Genomic DNA, 20,378 nt, shown 5'->3' with positions numbered 1-20,378 from the left:
CTTTCCGCACATTAAGTACAGTTTTGAAAAGCGCATTTTGCTGAGAGCACATTTCCTCCTCATTTTCAGCAAGCCCAGTGTTCCTGATATGTTAGCAGCTGGGCACCTGGGTCTCGAAGCACAGCGCTCCACATCTGGGGACAGATCTCACACTAGAGTCTGCGGCTGTCTGCAGCAGGAAAGGGAGATAACAGTCCTGGGTCTAGTTGTGTGTTAAGACCCTTGTCTGGCAGGCTGTGAAATCAGCTTTACCAGTCATAAAATGTTCCTTCTCGGGGTTGATGTCATCCTTTCCACGGTCATTCTAAAACACATATTAGTTCTACAGAGGGTTCAAGTGACCAAAAAAAATACAGGAGCAGTAATTCCAACTAAATTAGCTCATGTGGCAGAACAGCAGTGACCACAAACTACACATCTGATGAAGGGCTGCAGGCAATTACAGATCGAGCAGGAGAGTCACCGAGCCACACAGGGCCTGGTAGACGAGGCCAAGGGGCAGACTGAGAAACCATGGCTCTGAATTCACCCACTAGCTCAGGCAAAACGCCTCTCTGCCCAGATATCACTTCTGCCCCTGAGGCTTTGTAAGGTGCTGACGGAGAGGAGGGTCTGCTCTAAGTCAGGGTAATTCCGGCCTAGAAGGCCAGTTCCAACATCAGACAAAGTGGTGGCAAGGGGGCGTCCTGAGTCAGAACATAGTCTTATGGCCTGATAAAAAGTTCACAGTGGAGCTAGACTGGAACCTTCCATAGCCTGGGGCGGTCTGAGAGCCACCCACGCACTCACCTACGTTCTCTGGCCCAGGTTTGCTGCTCATGGCAGGGAGTGGAAATTCACCAAGGCCTGGGCAGAGCCCCCAGTCCAGCACTTTCTGGCAGACCCTCAAAGAGCCCACCATTTGCCTAAAGCTCCTTTTAGCTCATCACTATGGGGAGATAAGCTCTGACATTTTTCTCAGACAAGCCACGGCAGAATGTTGTGATGGCAGAATTACATTCTACATAAAAGGCTGAAAAAATAGAAAAAGCGTCTTTTCAAAATATGCCAAGATTCATGGTCAGTGGGTCTACTTAATCAGTCATTACAGGGCTTGGGTGGGATCGCCACTCAAAACAAGGAGACACTGAAGCAACCTACAAGAGTAGTGGAAGGTCTAACTTTAATTCCATCATGAGCCATTTATTCCACAAATATTTATGCGTGCTGCCTAACTATGTGTTTCAGTATCACCTGTTAGGCCCTCTCCTAGGACCTAAGAGTTCCTCAGAGAATTAAAAACAAACAAACAAACAAACAAACAACAAAAACAAAGTCTCTGTCCTTGCAGACCATATATTCTATTGGGGAAGAAACAGACAAATAAATAGAAATGTCAGATGCTAAAAAGTGCTAGAGGGATGGGGCAGAAAGCAATGTTAAGTAAGACAAGGAGTCTGCATGTGTGAGTGTGTATGTGTGTGTGTGTACACACACAGCACACAGGATTTTATACTAGATGGCTAAGGAAGGCCTCTCTGATAAGGCGACACTGGAGCAAAATCCTGAAGGAAGTAAGAGACCAAGCCTTGTGGATATCTACAGGAATAGAATTCAAGCAAATGCCAAGACCCGGCGGGACTTGTCTTTGCATAGTCCAGGAACCACAGAGGAACCAGTGTGATGAGAGGGCCATGAGCCAGGGGAACAGGGCTCTGGAGCTGGGAACAGACTGTGGATGGGTTATGAGGGGCATGGAGGCTACCATAAGGCATTGGCTTTGACTGTGAAAGAGATGGGACTCACAGGGAGGTTCTGATCAGAAGAGTGGTATCTGCTGATTTTCCTATTAAAAACATCTTTCTGCTGGTTCCATGAAGAATAAGAGTACAAGGGCGCCTGGGTGGCTCATTCATTGAGCGCCTACCTTAGGCTCAGGTCATGATCCCAATGCCCTGGGATGGAGCCTCACATCAGGCTCCCTGCTCAGCGAGGAGCCTGCTTCTCCCTCCCCGGCTCCCCGTGCTTGTGTTTCCTCTCTCACTGTCTCTCTCTCTCTGCCAAGTAAATAAATATAATCTTAAAAAAAAAAAAAAGAAGAAGAAGAAGAAGAGTACAGGGATAAGTATGGGAACAAGGAGAACAGTTTTTGTCTTTTATAAAAAAAACAGAATTGCAACTGATCTCAATCCCTGGCAGGTATAAAAAATGACACAGTGGAGATCTCAACTTTAAGAAGGAGAAGGAAACAATTTGTAGTGACCCTTTGGAAGATTTACAATTCCAAATGTCTTGGGAACCTGTGAGCATCAGAAAGGTTAAGTATTTGCTCCCAGAGAGTAGTGTGGAAAAGAGAGAGTAAACCCAGAACAGAGATTCCAACCTGTGCCCAACTCGAGAACTGATACAATCAATCACTTCCTTTAAATTCCTGCCAAATCTCATCTTTCCATTTTCACATTTCAGGCAAAATGAGCTTCCTAAAGTACAGATATGACTCTCTACCTCCCCCTTAAAGCTCTTCATTGGTTGCCTCTTGCCCTAAAAACAAACCCAATCCTTTCAATAGGCTGTTCAGACCTTTTAGGATCTAGCCTCCAAGTTCTAGAATATGGAAATTCTCTCCATTTCCTGACCATGACAACACTTTCTTACCTCCAGGGCTTTCAGGATTGTGTTTTCTGTGCCCCAAACTATTTTGTTTCTTAGAAGCAAAGGTCAAAATGGCACAACAGCAAATCACGGTCAGTTGTCCAAGAGATTAACAGTAGGTTTTATTCATAAACACGATGGCAGACACTATGCTAAATTCTTTACATGTAGTATTATATCTAATACTTACACTAACAAGCGTTATTTTACACAGCTCCTGGTGTTGCCATTTCCATTATGGTCCATGAGAATGGCACCACTTGGAGTTGTGCAATGCAGTGTCCTAAGAATGACATTTTGCAGTAGATATTATTAGCCCATTTCAGAAATGGGTTCACTGAGCTTCAGACAGGTTAAGTGCTTGTCAGAAAGTCATACAGATAGGAAATTCCTGAACTAAGATCCAAACCCTGATAAGAGCATCCCTGACAGTGTATGAAATCATCTCAGAGAGTATTGGATTTGGGCTTGGACTGACCTGTTGGAAAATCTCTTGGCTTCCATGCAGGGTAAGGAGGGCCTCAGTAGCAAAAGTTCCATGGAAGGTTTCCAATAGCCTGGCTTTTATCTTATGGATTAGAGACTCCAACAGACAGGCATCCATAGCTGTGATGTAATGTGTGAGCTGACATGCCCAGAAACCACTGCCCCTTACCTGTTCAGTATTTAGCAATTACCCAACCACCTCTTCCTACATATTTCTCAGGGCAATCTCTAAGGTCAGCCAAAAAAAAAAAAAAAAAAAGGAAGAAAAGAAAAAAAAGCCCTCCCCCAACCCACATCTCAAAACAGTTCTTAGTCAAAAGGGTACAGATGTCTAAGAGTGGATTCAACTGTAAAAATTCCGATCAGAGAAAAAGGAAAGGGCTTTCTGAGGTTAAGTCCAAAACATCACAATTATATTCAAAAGGTGGCAGTATTATAATTTGTGAAATCACTGATACAGGTTTTTGGTAAGGGAAAGAATTCTCTGGACTTTAGTTTCTTCTTTTATTAAATTAATACCAAATTCAAATGTTTGGGGGGGGCAGATAGCATCTAAACGAGAGGTCCTTCTTCATTCTTTCATTTCAGGGTCTTTCCTCCAGCGTCAGATTCAAGCAGCTCCTCCCCACCGTCTCCTCAAATATATATTTCCAGGGGTGCCTGGGTGGCTCAGTGGGTTAAGCCTCTGCCTTCGGCTCAGGTCATGATCCCAGGGTCCTGGGATCGAGCCCCACATCGGGCTCTCTGCTTGGCAGGAAACCTGCTTCCTCCTCCTCTCTCTCTCTCTGCCTGCCTCTCTGCCTGCTTGTGATCTCTGTCTGTCAAATAAATAAATAAAATCTTAAAAAATATATATACATATATATACATATATATTTCCATAAAAATTCAGCAGGAAAGAGGCTGCTAGTATGTTGTTGTGCTCCCTGGCTCTTTTATATTCTGCCCTGGTCACCTGAACTCTGGAACAAGGGTAGGCTGGTTTTCATGGTGCCTGCCGAACAACTCTTACGTTCTCAGCCGGTTCTTGCTCAGGAATAGCCGTTATGTCATCCGAATGAGCCTTCAGCACCGTAGCAAGAAGAACCAGAGTGTCTTCTGCTCATTCTTTATTTTGAAGCCAACAGACAACCCCAGCTCCTACAGAGGGATGTGCTTTTGCAGTAGCACATAAAGAGGAATGTGAACGGCACATGATGAAGGATGGGGAAAAGAGCTCCAACTGAGAAAGCCCAGACACCAGCATTGAAGGGACAGGTTAGGGGAAGGGGACATGTACCTGCAAGACAGATTTTTGGCAAACGGCTTCTATGAAGGGTGAGGAAGAGCCCCCTCCTCCCCACTGCAGAGGCCTAAATACTCATCAGGCAGCAGAGCAATGGGTTCCTTATGGGAAGCTGGAGCCAGGGTTGACCACCAAGGAGGACCCGGCCCCGAGAGAAGAAATACGTTTGGCATTCCCACGAGCCCCGTGCACAAAGGCGGCCGAATCTCATTCCAATGATTGGCAGCTGGGGTGATTCAAAGGAACTCCTTGACTCTCCCTCATCAGGACCTGGAATTCCCTTCTATGTAACTCTTGCTGAGTGAAAGCATCAAAGCTTAGCAATTCATCCGTTTCTAAGGCAACATTTAAGCAACCCTAAGTTCTTTTCCACTACCGAGACAAGCACTGGCGAATGCCTTTAGACAAAGAGATGATGCCAGAATGATTTTCCTTATCTGACCATCCATCCAGGGTGCAAATTACTCTTCTGACACCCAACCTCAGGCCAACAGACCATGACCACGAGTTACAGAGGAGCTCTGGTCCCACAAGGACTCTCTGCTCTTACCTTTTTTTTTTTTTTTTCTTCTTTTCAAAGAGAGAATTTCCTTTTTGTTGCTTAATAAATTGGAACAGGTCCTCTGGAGTACAGGCAGCAAGAGTTCATATAAGGGGCTCAAGCCCTCTGGTTGAACGTTTGAGACTACAGCCAGGATCCTGGGCCAGGTCAGAAAACACTCACCTCATTCATCAAAGGAACACACTGGGGTGATTGGTCAGGCAGAGCAGCCAATAAAAGATGAATTTAGGATCTTAAATAATGAAGAAGTTATTGAAAAGTCATGAGATGTAACCCATGGCCCTTTCCCCTACTTTGCTTTTCTACATAGAACTTCTTCTTCTTTATGTGCTAATATAATTTATTTGATGGGTCTGTGTATTGCCTTTCTCTCTCTGATAAATGTTAAATTCTGTACAGGCAGAGATTTTTGTCTCTTTTGTTCATTGATGGGTCCCCAGTTCCTAGAGCAGAATCTGGCACATAAAAGACACGTAGCACCTGCTTACTGAATGAATAAAATCATTTTCATAGGGTCATGGGCTGATTCACCAAATCTCTGAAGGTGAATCAGAATCTGGGGGCTGGGACGAGGCATTTGCACTGAAAAATGTGCCCTGACTAAAGCAGAAGCCCCTAAAATGAGCAGATGCCAGTATCATCCTGAAAAGCCAATGTTAGGGTTAAGTGGAGGAGAGGAAATGTGATTCAGGCTCATGGGCAGAGGACCTCAGGCTGGAAAAACTGACCTTCAGCATAGAGAAGGGGGACTCTGCAGTTTCCCGCAGCACCTGGGGGCGGGTCCTCCTCCATGAGCCCTAGCTTGCTGATTTCTTTTGGAATGCCAAGTTCATCTGCTGTGTTGAGAGGGTCCTGATGTTTCAGACATCCTCAACAAAGCATATCTTCTCCTTCCAGTGCAATAAGAAGACATCTGGTCAGGCACCAACCAAAAAATCAGCTCCATTACAGAAGGTTCATAAAAGGGAAAGTGCATCACGAATTTAAATTTAAATATATTAACTCTGCATACCGGTATGAAAATAGGAGTCAGAGAAAGAAAGCTGGGGAATAAAGAGTCTTTCAAAACTAACTAAATAAAGAGGAATTCAAAGGGAAGCTGCTGTGCTTATCTTGGGCCAGGACTGTCCTCAGATTCATTTTGCCAGTGCCAAGGCCAAAATGAGGGCCTCACTTATTGTCATAAATTGGCACTGAGGACAATAATGACTGAAGCCATTGACCGAGCCCTCGCTTTTTCCCAGGTGCTTCACCGACTGCTTTGTGTTCACTGTCCCTGGCCTTTCTGACAATACGGCAAGGAGGTGGTATCATTCTCATTTTATAAATGAGAAAAACTAATGGTTCATAAAAGTAAACTGGTTAAAGTTGTACAAACAGAGGTGAACTAGGATTTCAATCCAGGCACTTACACTTGGAAAGCACATTGCCACTGCGCATTCCAAAATGGCAGCATCTTTTTGCTTGTTTTCGCTTCCCAGGTGAGCAATACTGTCCTCTGGTAGCAAGGAGCCCCCTACTTCGGTTCTTAGCACAGAGTAACCTTTCCACGGGCCCTGTTTTCCCCCTGAACAAATGCATGTAGTTTGTACTGCCTCCTCCAGAGCCTTCACGTCTGCAGCTCCTGTCTCCTACCTCCCCAACCCCTGAGTAAGGGCTTTGTAAGCACTCCTATTTATCACATAGCAAGGGAAAGCTGATCCATTTGGGGGATCATCAGCTAAAATCTGAGGTCTGAAATCACTCCAAAGTCATGTAATAATCTCAAGGTTTTTCCATTTGGTCAGGAGAAAAGAAACTAGAGAAAAAAATCCTAGCAGTGAGCAAGCAAAACTAAAATGAAAGATGGGTGGGTCTGGGGAGAATAATACTGAATTTTAGCATAACAAGGGAATACTTTGCTCTGACAGCAATAAATCAATTTTTTTTTTTTCAAGAATTTCAACGTAGCTCACAAATCTGCTGTCTTGGGGTCAAGACTTTTTTTTTTTTTTTAATTTTTAAACCAGTAAGTAATTCAAAGAAACAGGAAAACAACACATTCATTCATGGTTTTATCTGCCAAGCTTTCTTAGCCACTCACATATGCCAGATACGTGTTAAAAGATGAATAAGTTAATATCCTCCAAGAAGATCACATTCTAGTGGCGGGGGGTGGGGTGGGGCGTGGATTACAAACGTCAGGGTGTGAGTCTCCTTTCTGGAACAGAACTCTTTCATTGCTACGGAATCTCAGAAACGGAGAGACTTTCCAGGCATTGAGAGAGTGAGACAATCAAAGTGGACCACCTCGTTCCCAGGTTAATGCACCTCAGCTCTTAGGTTAATATAACCAGGGTTCTAGAAACCTCAGACTGCTCAGCCTACAATTCTACCACCCAGGGTTTTCAAGCCTAGTGAACTCCCCAAGGCAGGCCAGGGCCTCAGAGCACCTTGTCTGTACTCTGTGCATCTTTGAGGGGTCTCGTGACGGACAATAATAACTATTTCGGATACTAATTTGTTCACCATCCACCCTGAAGGGAAAGAGCCGCCTTTCTTTGATGTCTGACCTTACACACTGGGAACAAAAAAATGAGGTCACAAGCATGCGTTTCTATCTGGGTCACCAAAAAAGATTTACTATCTAAAAATATTTTCCACATTAGCTTGTTGACATTTCACCTCAAGAAATGTGTGTGGGTTTTTGTGGGGTTGTTTTGTTGTTGTTGTTGTTGTTTGGTTTTTGTTGTTTTTTTGTTTGTTTGTTTGTTTTGTTTTTTGAGTGAAGGACAGCTCTCTCTATATTTCTAGTTTGAGACAGTGGACCACTCGTGTGTTCATCAAGCATTCCTGGAGTGGCGTCTATGGGCAAAGCAGCAAACCAAACACTGTGAGAATTACAAAGATAATTGGACCTGCGCCTGATGAACTGACAGTGTTCAAACAACTCAACTACTTACTCAAATGGCCATGAGTACTAGGAAGGCTATGGAAGATTCCCTGAAATGAGAGGGCTGGAAGGATGGCGAAAAGCCGGAGAGAGTAAGAGGACATTGCAGAAGGAAGGAATGATGTCATAAAGGCACAGAGTGCTGCTTCTTCAACATAAGCTCACCTAAGACTCACCTGGGAAATGCACTAATATGCAGGTAAGTGGGGGTTATCATCAGAGGTACAGTAGTTCTAAAGAGGACACCCAAATTTGAACTTTAATAAGCACCCCAGCTGATTTGATATAGGCAGTCTTGGCACCACACTTCAAGGGCCCTGGCATAAAGGGCGGAACTGGGTAGAGAGTAGAAAGGGCATGCCGTATCTTTGGCAAACACAGATGGCAGGGCAGAGCACTTAGACAAGGTACTTGACCGAAGGTGGTGCCCCAAAATTAGAAGGTAGTGTTTCTTGTCATATCAGTAAAATGATGATGTGAAATAATATATCAGAAAGGCTTTCCTTCTCATAGATTGGGACTTCAGATAGCATCAAAATATGGAGCCCCTTGGTGAGTTGGTGGGGAGGTAGGGGAGAGGACAATGGAGAAGAATGGACCCTAACAGGAGATCACAGGGGTCCCCAGAAGAGGAGGTTAAAGCATTGGGAGTAACTTATAGCTACTTCATAATTTTGCAAAGGGTTAGTTGTTCCTCTTTAAATAGAAACAGCTAAGGATTTCTAAGACACCGTATCAACACGCGGCAAAGACAGAGGATAAATGGAAGTCCTTGGAGACCTTCTATCCAAGTTCCATGCACAATTCCTGAATAGAGTAGACAATATGTTGAAATGTAAACCCCAAACCTGGGTCCTTGGGTGGTGAGGAAAGTTCTGCTCTTTCAATTATAGGTTCTTTAGGGGAATATCAGCACTCCCTCTGTTCACCTTAACTCAAGAGTAAATCTTTGCCGTCACTTTCTGCCTTCTAGTCCGCCTCCTGGGACTAGAGATGTTTAATACAGAATCTAATTTCAAGCTATGTGATAGGAACATTCAGAATGCCTTAAAAAAAAAAAGTCTTTTTTAACAAGGAAAATGCTGGTTATGTGAGCAGAGGCTGGTGAATTTCATCAGCTTTTTCCCTGAGTCATTAAGCTTCATCTTCAAGTAGATTGCTTTTCAGGAGATGGAACCCTATCAACTTGAAGTTTGTAAGTCTTTTAAATTTTCCTGCATAGTGTCAAATCACAGTCCTTGAAAGAATAAGATGCTCTTGAGAAAAGCAGAAGGAAATAAAAAGAAATATTTTTTTAAAAACTCAAGTTAACAGATGCTCGTGTAATGGTGACCCTTTGTCAATATTCTGTGCTACAATTTTCTAAAGTTTCTGACAATATGCACAGTGACATGGCTCTAAAACCAGGGGTATGTGTGTGTGTGTGTGTGTTTATTTATTTATTTACATGTATTTATTATTATTTATTATATATTTATTTATTATTATGTATATTTATATATATACACACACATAGAACAAATAAATTCTTTTAAATGGAAACATCTTAGAAAGGAAGTGGCCAAATTTTAGTATTTACAGGAATAAGTTGAGTAGCTTGTAAGAAAACATGAAATTTTTATACAAATCCCTGAGCACAGTTTATGAAACATACAGTTTCTCCACTAGATAAAGCATCTACTGAATATGCCCTTTATAACAATCCCATAATCTATATTTGAAGAATTGTTTCAATATTGGCTGAAGTGTTATAGTTTCAATGTAAGTAACTATGCCAAGACTATTATGTTATGGTCTTTTTGTGATAGGCCAGGACTGGAGAGGAGCCAGTGGAAGAGTTGAGAAAAAAGTCAGTGGAGAAAGAAATGCCAATCATTTAATCATTTTCATTAGCAAGTGAAGATAGTAACTTCTGCCTTTTAAGCAAAGACTGCTTTCATCGATATCAATGACTTATGCAAGAACATTCATTCACTCATTCACTCAACAAACCCTGAAAGTCTCTTCGTGTCTGGAGTGGGAGAGCCACTGGGGCTAGAGTCATGAAGTAAACAGATACAATCTCTCCCCTTCTGGAATTTATTATGTAGCTAGGAAGACTGATGACAGATGTTAATTTAAATTATTTCAAAAAGAAACATCATTATCAACTCTGATAAATGTTGTAAAGGCAAAACACTACCCTCCAAGAGTGAGCAATGGAGGACCTGAACTACTAGGGTATTAGGGAAGGCTTTGCTGAAGAAATAACACATTGAGCTGAAAATTAAGATCGTCAGCAGGAAGCCAGGCCAAAGATGGTTGGAGGGCCAGTTCTTGGGTTAGACTTTTTGCAATTCACCTTCTCTGTAATGGGATTACTCGCAGACCTACCTTCTTAGATATGCTGGGGGGCAGAATGAGACCACGTTTAGAAAATACTCAAAGCGGGGGAATGGGAGAGGGGAGAGGTACACAGGGCAGGTGGGCACCTGGGTGGCTCAGTTCGTTAAGCAGCCGACTCTTGACTTCAGCTCAGATCATGATCTCGGGATCCTGGGATTGAACCCTGACCTGGGGCTCCTTGCTCAGCAGAGTCTGCTTGAGATTCTCTCTCTCTCCCTCTCCTTTGGCCCCTCCCCCTTTTCTCTCAGCCCCTCCCCCTTTTCTCTCTCTCTCACTTTCTGGAATAAATAAATAAATCTCTTTTTTAAAAAAGAGAACACTCAAAGTGGCTTCTGTAATTTTTTTGAGACTTGCCCCTCTGAGGTCACAATCATGTAATTGTAGTTAATTTCATTCTACCACTGTGCTGGGGGCAATGTGGTAGACAGAAGGATCATTGGTCTGAGGTCCAAAAGAAATGAGTGCTGGTCTCAGCTCTGAAGGACCAGTCCAATGGCCTAGGGCAAGGCATTTTCCCTTTCTCAACCTGGTCTGTAAAACTGGGGACTCTGGCTAACAACAGGAAACTAGAGTACCCCAATCCCTCACTTTGGGCATTCAAGGTCACCATCCATAATACAGCACATGTCTACATTCCCAGGGTTACTGTTTCTGATAATCAACTGAGCTACTAAACAAAAATTACCCAAATATGAACCATGTTTTCCTTTCTCATGCTTTTCTACCTGCCCTCCACGATCCATCTTAAATGTCCAATTTCCCTTCATAAAACTGCTTTTACTGCTAGGAAGACCCCTGAAAGCCACTTAACTCTGCCTCCACCCCCCTTTCTCCAAACACGAAAACTCAGGCCATGATAAAAGACTTTTTCAAAGGCACACATCTCAGATTGGACAGAGTTAGGCTCTAAAACGAGGTCTCCGTTTCTAGGCCACCTCTCTTTGCACGACACCAACCCCGACTGCTAAGATTCTTCAAGCTCAATGATATTGCCTTTGTGTCTCTCACAGTCTGGCTGTGTGTCGGGAGCAGGCGAACTAGGGCCAACAGGTCAACCGTAGCCTGCCGCCTATTTTTATAGACCCATTTCATTAAATTTTTTTTTTTACTTTGTTAAATAACTAAAACAATGAGAAAAATAATGTTTTGTGATGTGAAAATTACATGATGTTCAAATTCTAGCATCAATAAATACTGTTCTATGGCACACAACATGCCCATTGATTTAAGATATGTCAGTGGGTGCTTTAGGTTACAACAGTGGTGTCGAATCATTGTCACAGACCCTGTGGTCCACAAAGCCCAAAATGTTTACTATGCGGCCCTTTGAAATACAGTTTTGTGACCTCTGGTGTATGTCATTGTGTGTCCTTAGCTTCCGCCTCGCCATGGCAACCTCCCACAATTAGCACGTTCATATAAAGGCACGCAGGCGGGGACAGAAACTCTCTCAATCTTCATCTCAAGAAGTAAGAACAAATCCTTATGGAGCACCCACGTGCCAGAAACGGTTCCATATGTTTTATAAGTATTAATGTATTATTCCTCGCAAAAATCCAACGTGGTTTTTTGCTATTATCATTCCCATCGAGTGGATGAGCAGAATGAGGCACAGAGAAGTGAAGTACCCAGCACAATGTTAAATACACCATTTGTTGAGTCCAAATAAATGTTATGACTGTCATGACATGCCTGTTGACCTCAGAGAACTTTAGCCTGAGGATTCCAAGGTCCCTCATTTTGTTAGTCAATACCTTCAATCTAGAAGCAAATCTTTCCACCTTGGGGAATCATTAGGAGACATCCAGGGACCCTTGAGGCCAGAAAACACAGATACATTTCTGGAGGCCTTCTACGTTATCAGACCAAAACAGAAGATGTGACTTTGGTGACATGACCTCAGAGCCCTAGAACTGAATTCAACTATCTCCTATTTCACTTTCAAGGGTCATTTATTTTCACGTGGCCTTCATGTGCTCATTTGTTTCAAAAGGACTATTTGGATCTCTGCTGTTCCTTCCAGAGCTAGCTGTGGCTCTAAGCAGTAAGAGCAAAGACAAGGAGAATCTCTTAGGCCAGGACAAGAGAGGCAGTGAGGAGTCAGGGGAGAACGAGCCACCAGCCCTGCCCAGTACCGATTCACAAATTTCAGCTCTAGGGAGCTCACATTCCCCAATATCTGGCTGGGTAGGTTATTTTAGAAGAGTGACTTGGAGCTTTTGAGAGACATAGGACATATGACTTATCACGTCTCCAAATTCTATCCTTTTGCCTCTGCCAGTGCCATTCACTTTAGTGGCTCTACCATGGTCTATGCCGGAAGTTTAGGTTTGCCGGCAAGGATAAGCAGCATGATTCTCTATACCTGCTGTTGGGACTGGATGTTCTACATCTAGCAGGGACAGCCACAGCAGGTCCTGGGTCCTGTGCTTTACAGGGAAGCAGAAATGAGGAATAGGAGTTCAAGAAGCTCAAGGGAGAAACTACCAGAGCCATTTGGTGCCAAATTAAAAAAAGCAGGGGGTGGGGGGGAACCACTTATAATGGCCCAGAAAACATAACCATTAAATTTAAGAGAGGAACAGGATGGGAGGTGGTCTGTCCCTTGTCTGAGCTCTCAGATTGTTACAGTGTCTCTCTTTAAAGGTCATGTTGGAAATTCACCCTGAATTTTGGTGGCCTATGCTATCACTTGTTCCAGAGCCACAGTTCCCATGGCATGGTTCTGACTGGGACACACAGCTGATTTGGAAAGTCTGGTAATGGCCCTAACGTTGCCTCAGGGTTGTCCTTGTCATAAATTAGCTGGAGCTGGTTTACATGTTTCAAAAATAGCTCACTTTATTTATTTTATTTTAAGATTTATTTATTTATTTGAGAGAGAGAGAGCACACGCCTGTGTGCATGGGCAGGGCGGGGGGAGCGTGGTGGCAGGGAGGGGCAGAGGAGAGTCTCAAGCCCAGTCTGATCACGGAGTCCCACTTGGGGATGGCCGCGGAGCTGGATCTCAACGACACTGAGATCACAACCTGAGCCAAAACCAAGAGTCAGGTGCTTAACCGACTGTGCCACACAGACACACTGGCTTTATTTATTTTAGAAGCCCTTTTCACTCTCTGAAAAATTAGCTAAAATGTGTCCTCCTCCATGAAGACTCTTCCAATATTCTCTTCTTCCTTTCACTCTACAGCATTGTGCTCATTATACAGTTGAAGCAATATTTCCCAGGTGGCTCAGCATGTAGGTGTTCTAGACCATGACATCCCTAAGACTAGAGAACATAGCGCTAAGAACATGGCTTTTGAACAGCATCAAAAACTGGTACTATCACCTATTAACTCTTGGTAAGTTATTTAACAGAGCCAAGGTCTTCATTTTTACATCATGATAAGGATGCTTCCTCATGGAGCATTTATAGACCATTAAAGAGAAAACACACTCAGAGTGCTTAGATTGGCGCTGGGCATACAATGGGCACTCGGCAAATGTCAAGTAACTCCTCTTCATCATCTGCGTTCTCTGAAAAGCCCAGCACAATGCCTTGCATACAGTGAATGCTCAATAAATACCACGGTTGGGTTGGAATAAATTGCTGAATCACTCTCTTGTCTGTCTGACTTCATCTCACATTAGATTCAATGAAGAAATTAGTAATTACTCTGACTTCACATGTAAGGACATCTACTAAGTGATTATGTTTTCAGTCTTTTTTTAAATTAAGATGGGCTCTAATATTTAAATTTACTTTTCTGTACCTATTGTATAGCAAGAAAACATTCATCTGAATTGGTATCACATGGGCATTTTGTAGGTTACTGGTATGAATATTCTGAAACGACATAGAGCAGAAGCCATTCAAGAGTTTAAGGATATCATTTCACACTGGGGAACATAATTTGCCCATTCTCAGAAGAATTCAAAAGGCTACATTCTCCAGGAAGGATCAGATTTTTTATATCTTTGCTGCCCCAGAAGATTTCAGTGTGGGAGTCCATCGCTCTGTCTGACTACTCTCTATTCCCTCTGTCAACAGCCCCATTCCTGGGCACGTAGGTCTTCACACTTCCCCACCAGAAGGAGCCTCTGAGGGCACAAACTGGGCACCAACCCAGTTTCAAACTACTTTCACTTCCTCTGCATCTTCCTGTGTTCCAGGCCCTCGGGACTTTTCTGTCAGCTGACCTGATAAACCAACCAAAGTTAACAGACGAGCAGATGCCAGTCGTTTATAAGAATTAAAGGTAGCTCTTGGGGCGCCTGGGTGGCTCAGAGGGTTAACCCTCTGCCTTCGGCTCAGTTCATGATCCCGGGGTGGGGTCGAGCCCCGCATCGGGCTCTCTGCTCAGCAGGGAGCCTACTCCCCCCCTCACCTGCCTCTCTGCCTACTTGTGATCTCTGTCTGTCAAATAAATAAATAAAATCTTAAAAAAAAAAAAAAAAAGAATTAAAGGTAGCTCTTTCCTAAGTGATGTCATTGTATGTTATTAGGGACCTACTAGATAGAAATACTTTATTCAAATGAAAGTCTAATAATGAGAATTTCTGATCTTACATTGGTGGATGGAGAAATGATTCCACGCCAAGAATGCTTTGCACTCCCCCACCACCCTCACCCCCCACCCCCCCGCCCAGATCACTTAGCAGGCAGTTGCCTATAATGCACTTCACTTCGGGACTTTTCTCCTTCCACATATCCTCCACCTCCTCCTGAAATTGGTTGGAAAGCTTCAGGTAAAGAAGAAATGTGATTCTCTTGAACCTTTGTCTCTCTTGTTCCGTACAACACTCTCTTGACTAGGCAGATCAAAGGACAAGCGCAGAGTGGATACAAAACACTTAAGAGTTTCACAAGAGTTGTCAGCAGGGAGAGTCTACACAAAACACTTGAGGCAGCAAGGGAGACAAGCCACTGTCTTCCAAGTTGAGTCAACACACAGGAAGCAGGCACCCGATCTCCTCGTTCGTGCTCTGAGCTGCTCTTGCTAAAAACCTGCCGGTGAGAGTAGCTTACCCTAGAAGTCTCCAGTTCAGAACATAGGCTGTATGATTTACAAACCTTCCTGAGAACCTAACTATTGGTTAGTTTAAGTCTTCAAAATATGTGTTGTCTAAAATATATCTTGTGGTGTGTGTGCGTGTGGGCGTGCGCGTGTGCATGAGAGCCTAAGGAGGGAGGGAGGCCATGAGAGAGTGATGGAGAGACACAGACACACAGGCAAAGAGGTATCTTTTGGAAGAGAAAGAAAGAAAAATGAAAATCATCTCACTGCATTTAATGAGGCCTCACCGGACTAGCTCGGAGTCCAAATCAAAATCTCAGAGGCCAACTCTGAAAGCTCACATTTCCCAGATCTATTCTGTCCCAATGGGTCAGAAAGCATCGGACATTTACTTCCATTAAATCTCAAGTATGTCTCCAGGGGATAGACATCCTTTTGTTCCGAGAGAACCCTTGAAATGACTAGTTCAGCAGCCCACTGGTTAGGTTAGCCACAAGTATTACTGAGATCAGATTGCAAGTGATAGGCGGCTGAAGGAGCCGGGAGTGATGTTTGCGGTGGTTCTGAGATCTGGGGAAAGTCAGGGAGAGTATCTGCCACAAGAGGGAGCAGGAGAATCTGATCAGATGGGAGGCGATCTGGTACAGGTTAGGATGAGGGGTCTAAGTACGAGGTATGGACAATACCGGAAGATGTTCTGGCAAGAGACATCTATCCCTCATAAGAAAAAAAAAATTGGGGGGGGGGTGGTGGGAGGATGAAAGAAGCAGGAAGAAGAGAGAGACTGAAACACGTTGATTCCTAAATTTTCAGCAAACATAAAGCAACAATTTAATTCTTGGCTAAAAGCAACATACATTTACACTGCGAAAATACAAAACATGCAAGATAGGTGCTCTCCCACCCTCTCTTAATTGTGTATTTCTTTTTTCCAGATTTAATTTCTATTTCAACTTGGTCCTTGGTTATTTCTCTGCTGATGGGGTAGACTGCTTGCTACTTACCTCCATGCTATGCTCCCTCCACCTGAAGGTGTCATGGAGAAAGGGCTCCTCTCAATGAATTGCAAAGGAAAAAATCAGACGGCAAAGTCCTAAAATGCACTTACTTTGAAAGAAACACATCCATGACCTAAATGAATGCTTTAACTTCCTTTAAAGCAGGAATGTAACCTCATTGGATCTGCAGAGCTTTTATCATCATTTATTTTTTCAAAGAAACAGATTAAGTACTGAGAGGGAAAAAACCATGCGTTTACTTTGTGAGATAAATAAAAGTCTATTTTTGTCTGATAAAAAACATGTTAAATATAGCTTGCTAACAAAATGCTGAAGCTCTCTTGGAATTTTTTTTTCTTCAAAACATAGTAAGCTTCAAAGAACAATTAATGTTATTCTTGCATAAAGTCCTGACCATACTTCATCTTCCTTTTGTTAATTTTATTTGGAGTAAAAGCACTGCTATCACTTCTCTTCTTCCCCTTCATGGTCAACAAAGCTCTTAATCTTAATCCAAAATGATATAGCAGAAACCATTCAACAGTGATGATAAAATAAACAGAAAGACTAGAAAGACAGATGGATAAACAGGTAGGTAGGTAGATACACAGAGAGACAGATTGATAGATAGATATAAAGCAGAGCCTTCATATTCTTTTAATTCATTACTCTCCTCTTCCAGCCCTATGAAGCTTTCAGGACAGAGTAAATGAAGTCTGATTGTCATGGACACTTGCATTCTTTGCAACACTGCACAGCTCAATAGTCAATAACGGTTTACCTCTATCCAGTTATTTAATTCCCTAGTAATTAGTCATTCCATATTTAAGACAAGACAACAGCCATTTTAGGGAGAAAAAAAAAATCAGGGCTTTTTTTTAGTAGGTGGGAGAAATCTTAGCAAAATAGCCCTTAGAACCAAATGGAATTCTTCAAGCGAGCGGGATTTGTAAAATGAAAACCGTTTAAGAAAACACATCTTGCTTCTTGATGAAGTAAGTGGGTCTTCCCCCCACCTTCTCACTCACAAGGCCCCAAAGATGGAGCTAGCTCTCCCTTCCTTCCTCCTTTCACACCAGCCTAAGCAGCCAATTAAGCAAGTTTAGCAAACCCATGGAGCTAAATCCAAGTAACACAGGATTTGAAAGAGGAACGTAAAAGCCATCACCCCTGTTCTGGTTTTGTTTTCTTATCTGAAATGAATGGAACATCTAGTTACATTTCTACCCTCCTTTCCTGACTTGCTGCAGGAGTAGCTTTGAGAGAGAAAGAGAAAACATGCAAGTGTGTGCATGTGTGTGTTGGGGGGAGGGCGTGGGGGGGGGAGGTATACTTGCAGAATCCCCTCCTAGTTGCTCCCCATTTCCCCATTTCCCTTAGCAAATCTTCCCACAGATGCTGGGTTGTGGGTGCTCGAATTGCTCATATTTGGAGATACTCAAGCTATGCCTTTAACCAGATCTGATCAGAATCCACCTACCCTGCCAGCTCCTCCATGATCTGGATGCCAGGACTGTCTTTACCACATCTGTCATTTTTTAAAAAGCTTCTTCCACTACACCTCCTACTGATATCCTTTTTTCTCTTTTTAGTCCTTTACACCTCCAGCAGGACAAAGTTTGTATTGTTATAGTCACAACCACTAGTGGCTGACTAGCAGGAGAGCTACAGAGCGCCTGCAAGGGAGCCAGGCTAAGGGGGGGTTAAACAGATACCTAGTGCAAAGCATGACTTTCTTTCCAATGACTGCGGACACCATGCACTATTGCTCTGTTCTGAAAATTCTTTGCTAAATTTGATCACTCTGCTTTCAACCCAACCACTTCCACTTTGTCTGGAGAGGGAAATACAAATTGCTAGCCCCAGTCATTCATCAAAACAGTCAACAGAATCCATGGTGGGGGGGGGGTGTTTAAAATCAAGGATGCACACATACTGTATTTTTAAAAGCATCCTCTGGGCAGATTTGGTTTCTTTAGCCGACTGTCCACCCAGAAGACCTCCCTCTTCTTCATTAAGGAGGAGCCAAGAAGGATATCCTCACACCTCAGAACACAGACCATTTCCCCAAGAGCCAGCAAAGCTCCAGAGGCAGATAATGCAGCTGCAAAGTTCCCTTCGAATCTCGTGGGGGGAAATACGCCTGTGTGTGCGGGAGCCCCAACGCACACCCCAGCATAGGGCCCAGAGACGGGAACCCTCCAGCCCACTCCCCCCGCTGTAACCCCCCCTTGACTGTTCCTCCTGCCCCAGCCACAACTCCCTTCTCTCCGCAGTCCGAGGTGAAGGAGCACCCAGAGCCGGCCGGAAAAGAGCCTCTCGAGTGTGGCCTTGGGGAAGACCCCAGGAATTACCAGGAGGTGGGATGACCGCGGAGCAGAGCCCAGTGGGTGGGGACGCCTGGATCCCCAGCAGCGCGGCATTCCGGGCGGACTTAGCTCTTCGCGCCCCGAAGCCTCCGAGCCCAGCGCGGCGCAGGGTGCAGCATCTCTCCTTAACAGCCCTTTCTTCCTCCGGCAGCCGGCACTGGCAGGCAGGCACACTCACGCCCAGACGCACCAGCCCGAGCAATTTCGCTCCCCGAGAAGCGCGGACACCCCAGAAAACGTGTAGGGACACACGCGCGCGCGCGCGCACACACACACACACACACACACACACACACACACAATCCAGCAGCCGGTCCTTGGCCCAAGCGGAGGGAAGTGTAGCCTCAGGAACAAGAAATGGCAAACAGTTGGCCGTAGCTGACCAAATCCCTTCCGCTGCCCATCATAAGATCCTACCTGATCTAGGGGGAGTGTGGATGGATCCTTCCCCGGTTCCTCCACGCTAGCAGGCAATAAGGCGCGCTCCCTCCTTTTAAATAGCTCCCGACCGGGAAGAGGTCGCTCCCATCTTCTGGGGGAAGCACAAAGCAGGCGGCGGCGGGCAGGCTCCCGAGCAGCGCCGGCGCGAGCGGGAGCGGCGGCTGCGGGCAGCCGGTGCGCGCGGGCGGGAGGCAGGCGCGGAGGCCGGGAGGCTGGGAGGGCCGGGGCCCGGGCGGCGCGCGCGCTCCCCCTCCCTCCCGCGCACACTCGCCCGCCCGCCGCCCGCCCGCCGCCCGCAGCCTCGCACTCGCTCACACGCGCGCTCGGCCCCCCCCCCCGCCGCCGCCGCCGCCGAGCCCCGGCGCCCTCGGCGACCGCCCGAGGGGGAGAGCCGGCGCGTTTCTGGAGCCCCGAGCGGGCGGGGAGCCTTTCCAGCCTCCCAGCCTCCCAGCCTCCGCCGCCGAGAAGATTTGTCGGTTTGCTCCCGGCCCTCGGCCCCGCAGTGCGTTCTGGCCCCGCGCTAGCGCTCTCTCGGGCACCCAGCCCATCGATGACACGCGCAGACGGGCGCTGCAACTTTTCTTTCGAACCTTCCTCGCCTCTTCCACCAGGCAGAACCCTCACCCCGACTTGCCTCCCCATTTCTCACCTCTGAAATTGTTCATCCAGATATATCTCTCTTCCTCCGCTTTCTAGCCCTCTGCTAAAGGAAGCTTTCGCTTAGCAAGGGGACCTGGGGATGTATCAATGATTTTCTCTTATATCCTGTGTTTTTCCTACGTATAGACATGCACAGCAGTACCGTGGCCAGACGCTGCTGACACAAGCAGATTAGGATGTGGGGGTGAGGGGAGAGGTATTCCCCAACCGAGATCTCTGAAAGATTCTCCGTGTTGGTATTTCCCTCAAAGATTGCGGCTCACCTGGGAATAAAGACCAAGAAGCTGTTTAATGCGAAAGCCCGTGCCGCTTCTAAACTACAGAGGAGTAAAAGCTGAGCATTAAGGTTGAGTTGGGAAAAATCTAATGCAGCAATCGACGAACCATTCATTGGCCTTTCCAAGAGAAGCATTATCATTGCCAATACATCACTTCCCCATAATTAATAAAGGAGCATTGCACCAGGCCCTTGCTCTCTTGACAGCTCATTCATCCTTACAAATCCTTAATGACTTGGCAGGATGGAAGGCTAGACCCACTGTGGAGTTCACAAACCTGGCTGCCCATCAGACACACCTGGGAAGCTTGTTTAAAAAGGCAGATTTTAGCATCGCATCTTGAGACTCTGG

General features: G+C 45.0%; 1 protein-coding gene across 2 annotated transcripts in view; it reads right to left on the bottom strand.

The window, feature by feature from the left end:
• Nucleotides 1-18,702, bottom strand: part of SLC8A1 (solute carrier family 8 member A1) — a gene marked incomplete at its 5' end in the record, with an annotated part of 323,496 nt that extends 304,794 nt beyond the window's left edge. For both annotated transcript variants that reach the window (XM_080813957.1, XM_080813958.1), the window contains one exon: nucleotides 18,634-18,702. In XM_080813957.1, the coding sequence (XP_080670083.1) occupies nucleotides 18,634-18,702 (69 nt within the window). The remainder of the gene's footprint in view (nucleotides 1-18,633) is intronic.
• Between the last annotated feature and the right edge of the window lie 1,676 nt (nucleotides 18,703-20,378).

This window comes from Martes martes (genome assembly GCF_963455335.1).
Source record: "Martes martes genome assembly, chromosome: 9".
Taxonomy (NCBI): Eukaryota; Metazoa; Chordata; class Mammalia; order Carnivora; family Mustelidae; genus Martes; species Martes martes.
The sequence above is the reverse complement of the archived record's forward strand: the minus strand, read 5'-3'. Positions and strand labels throughout refer to the sequence as shown.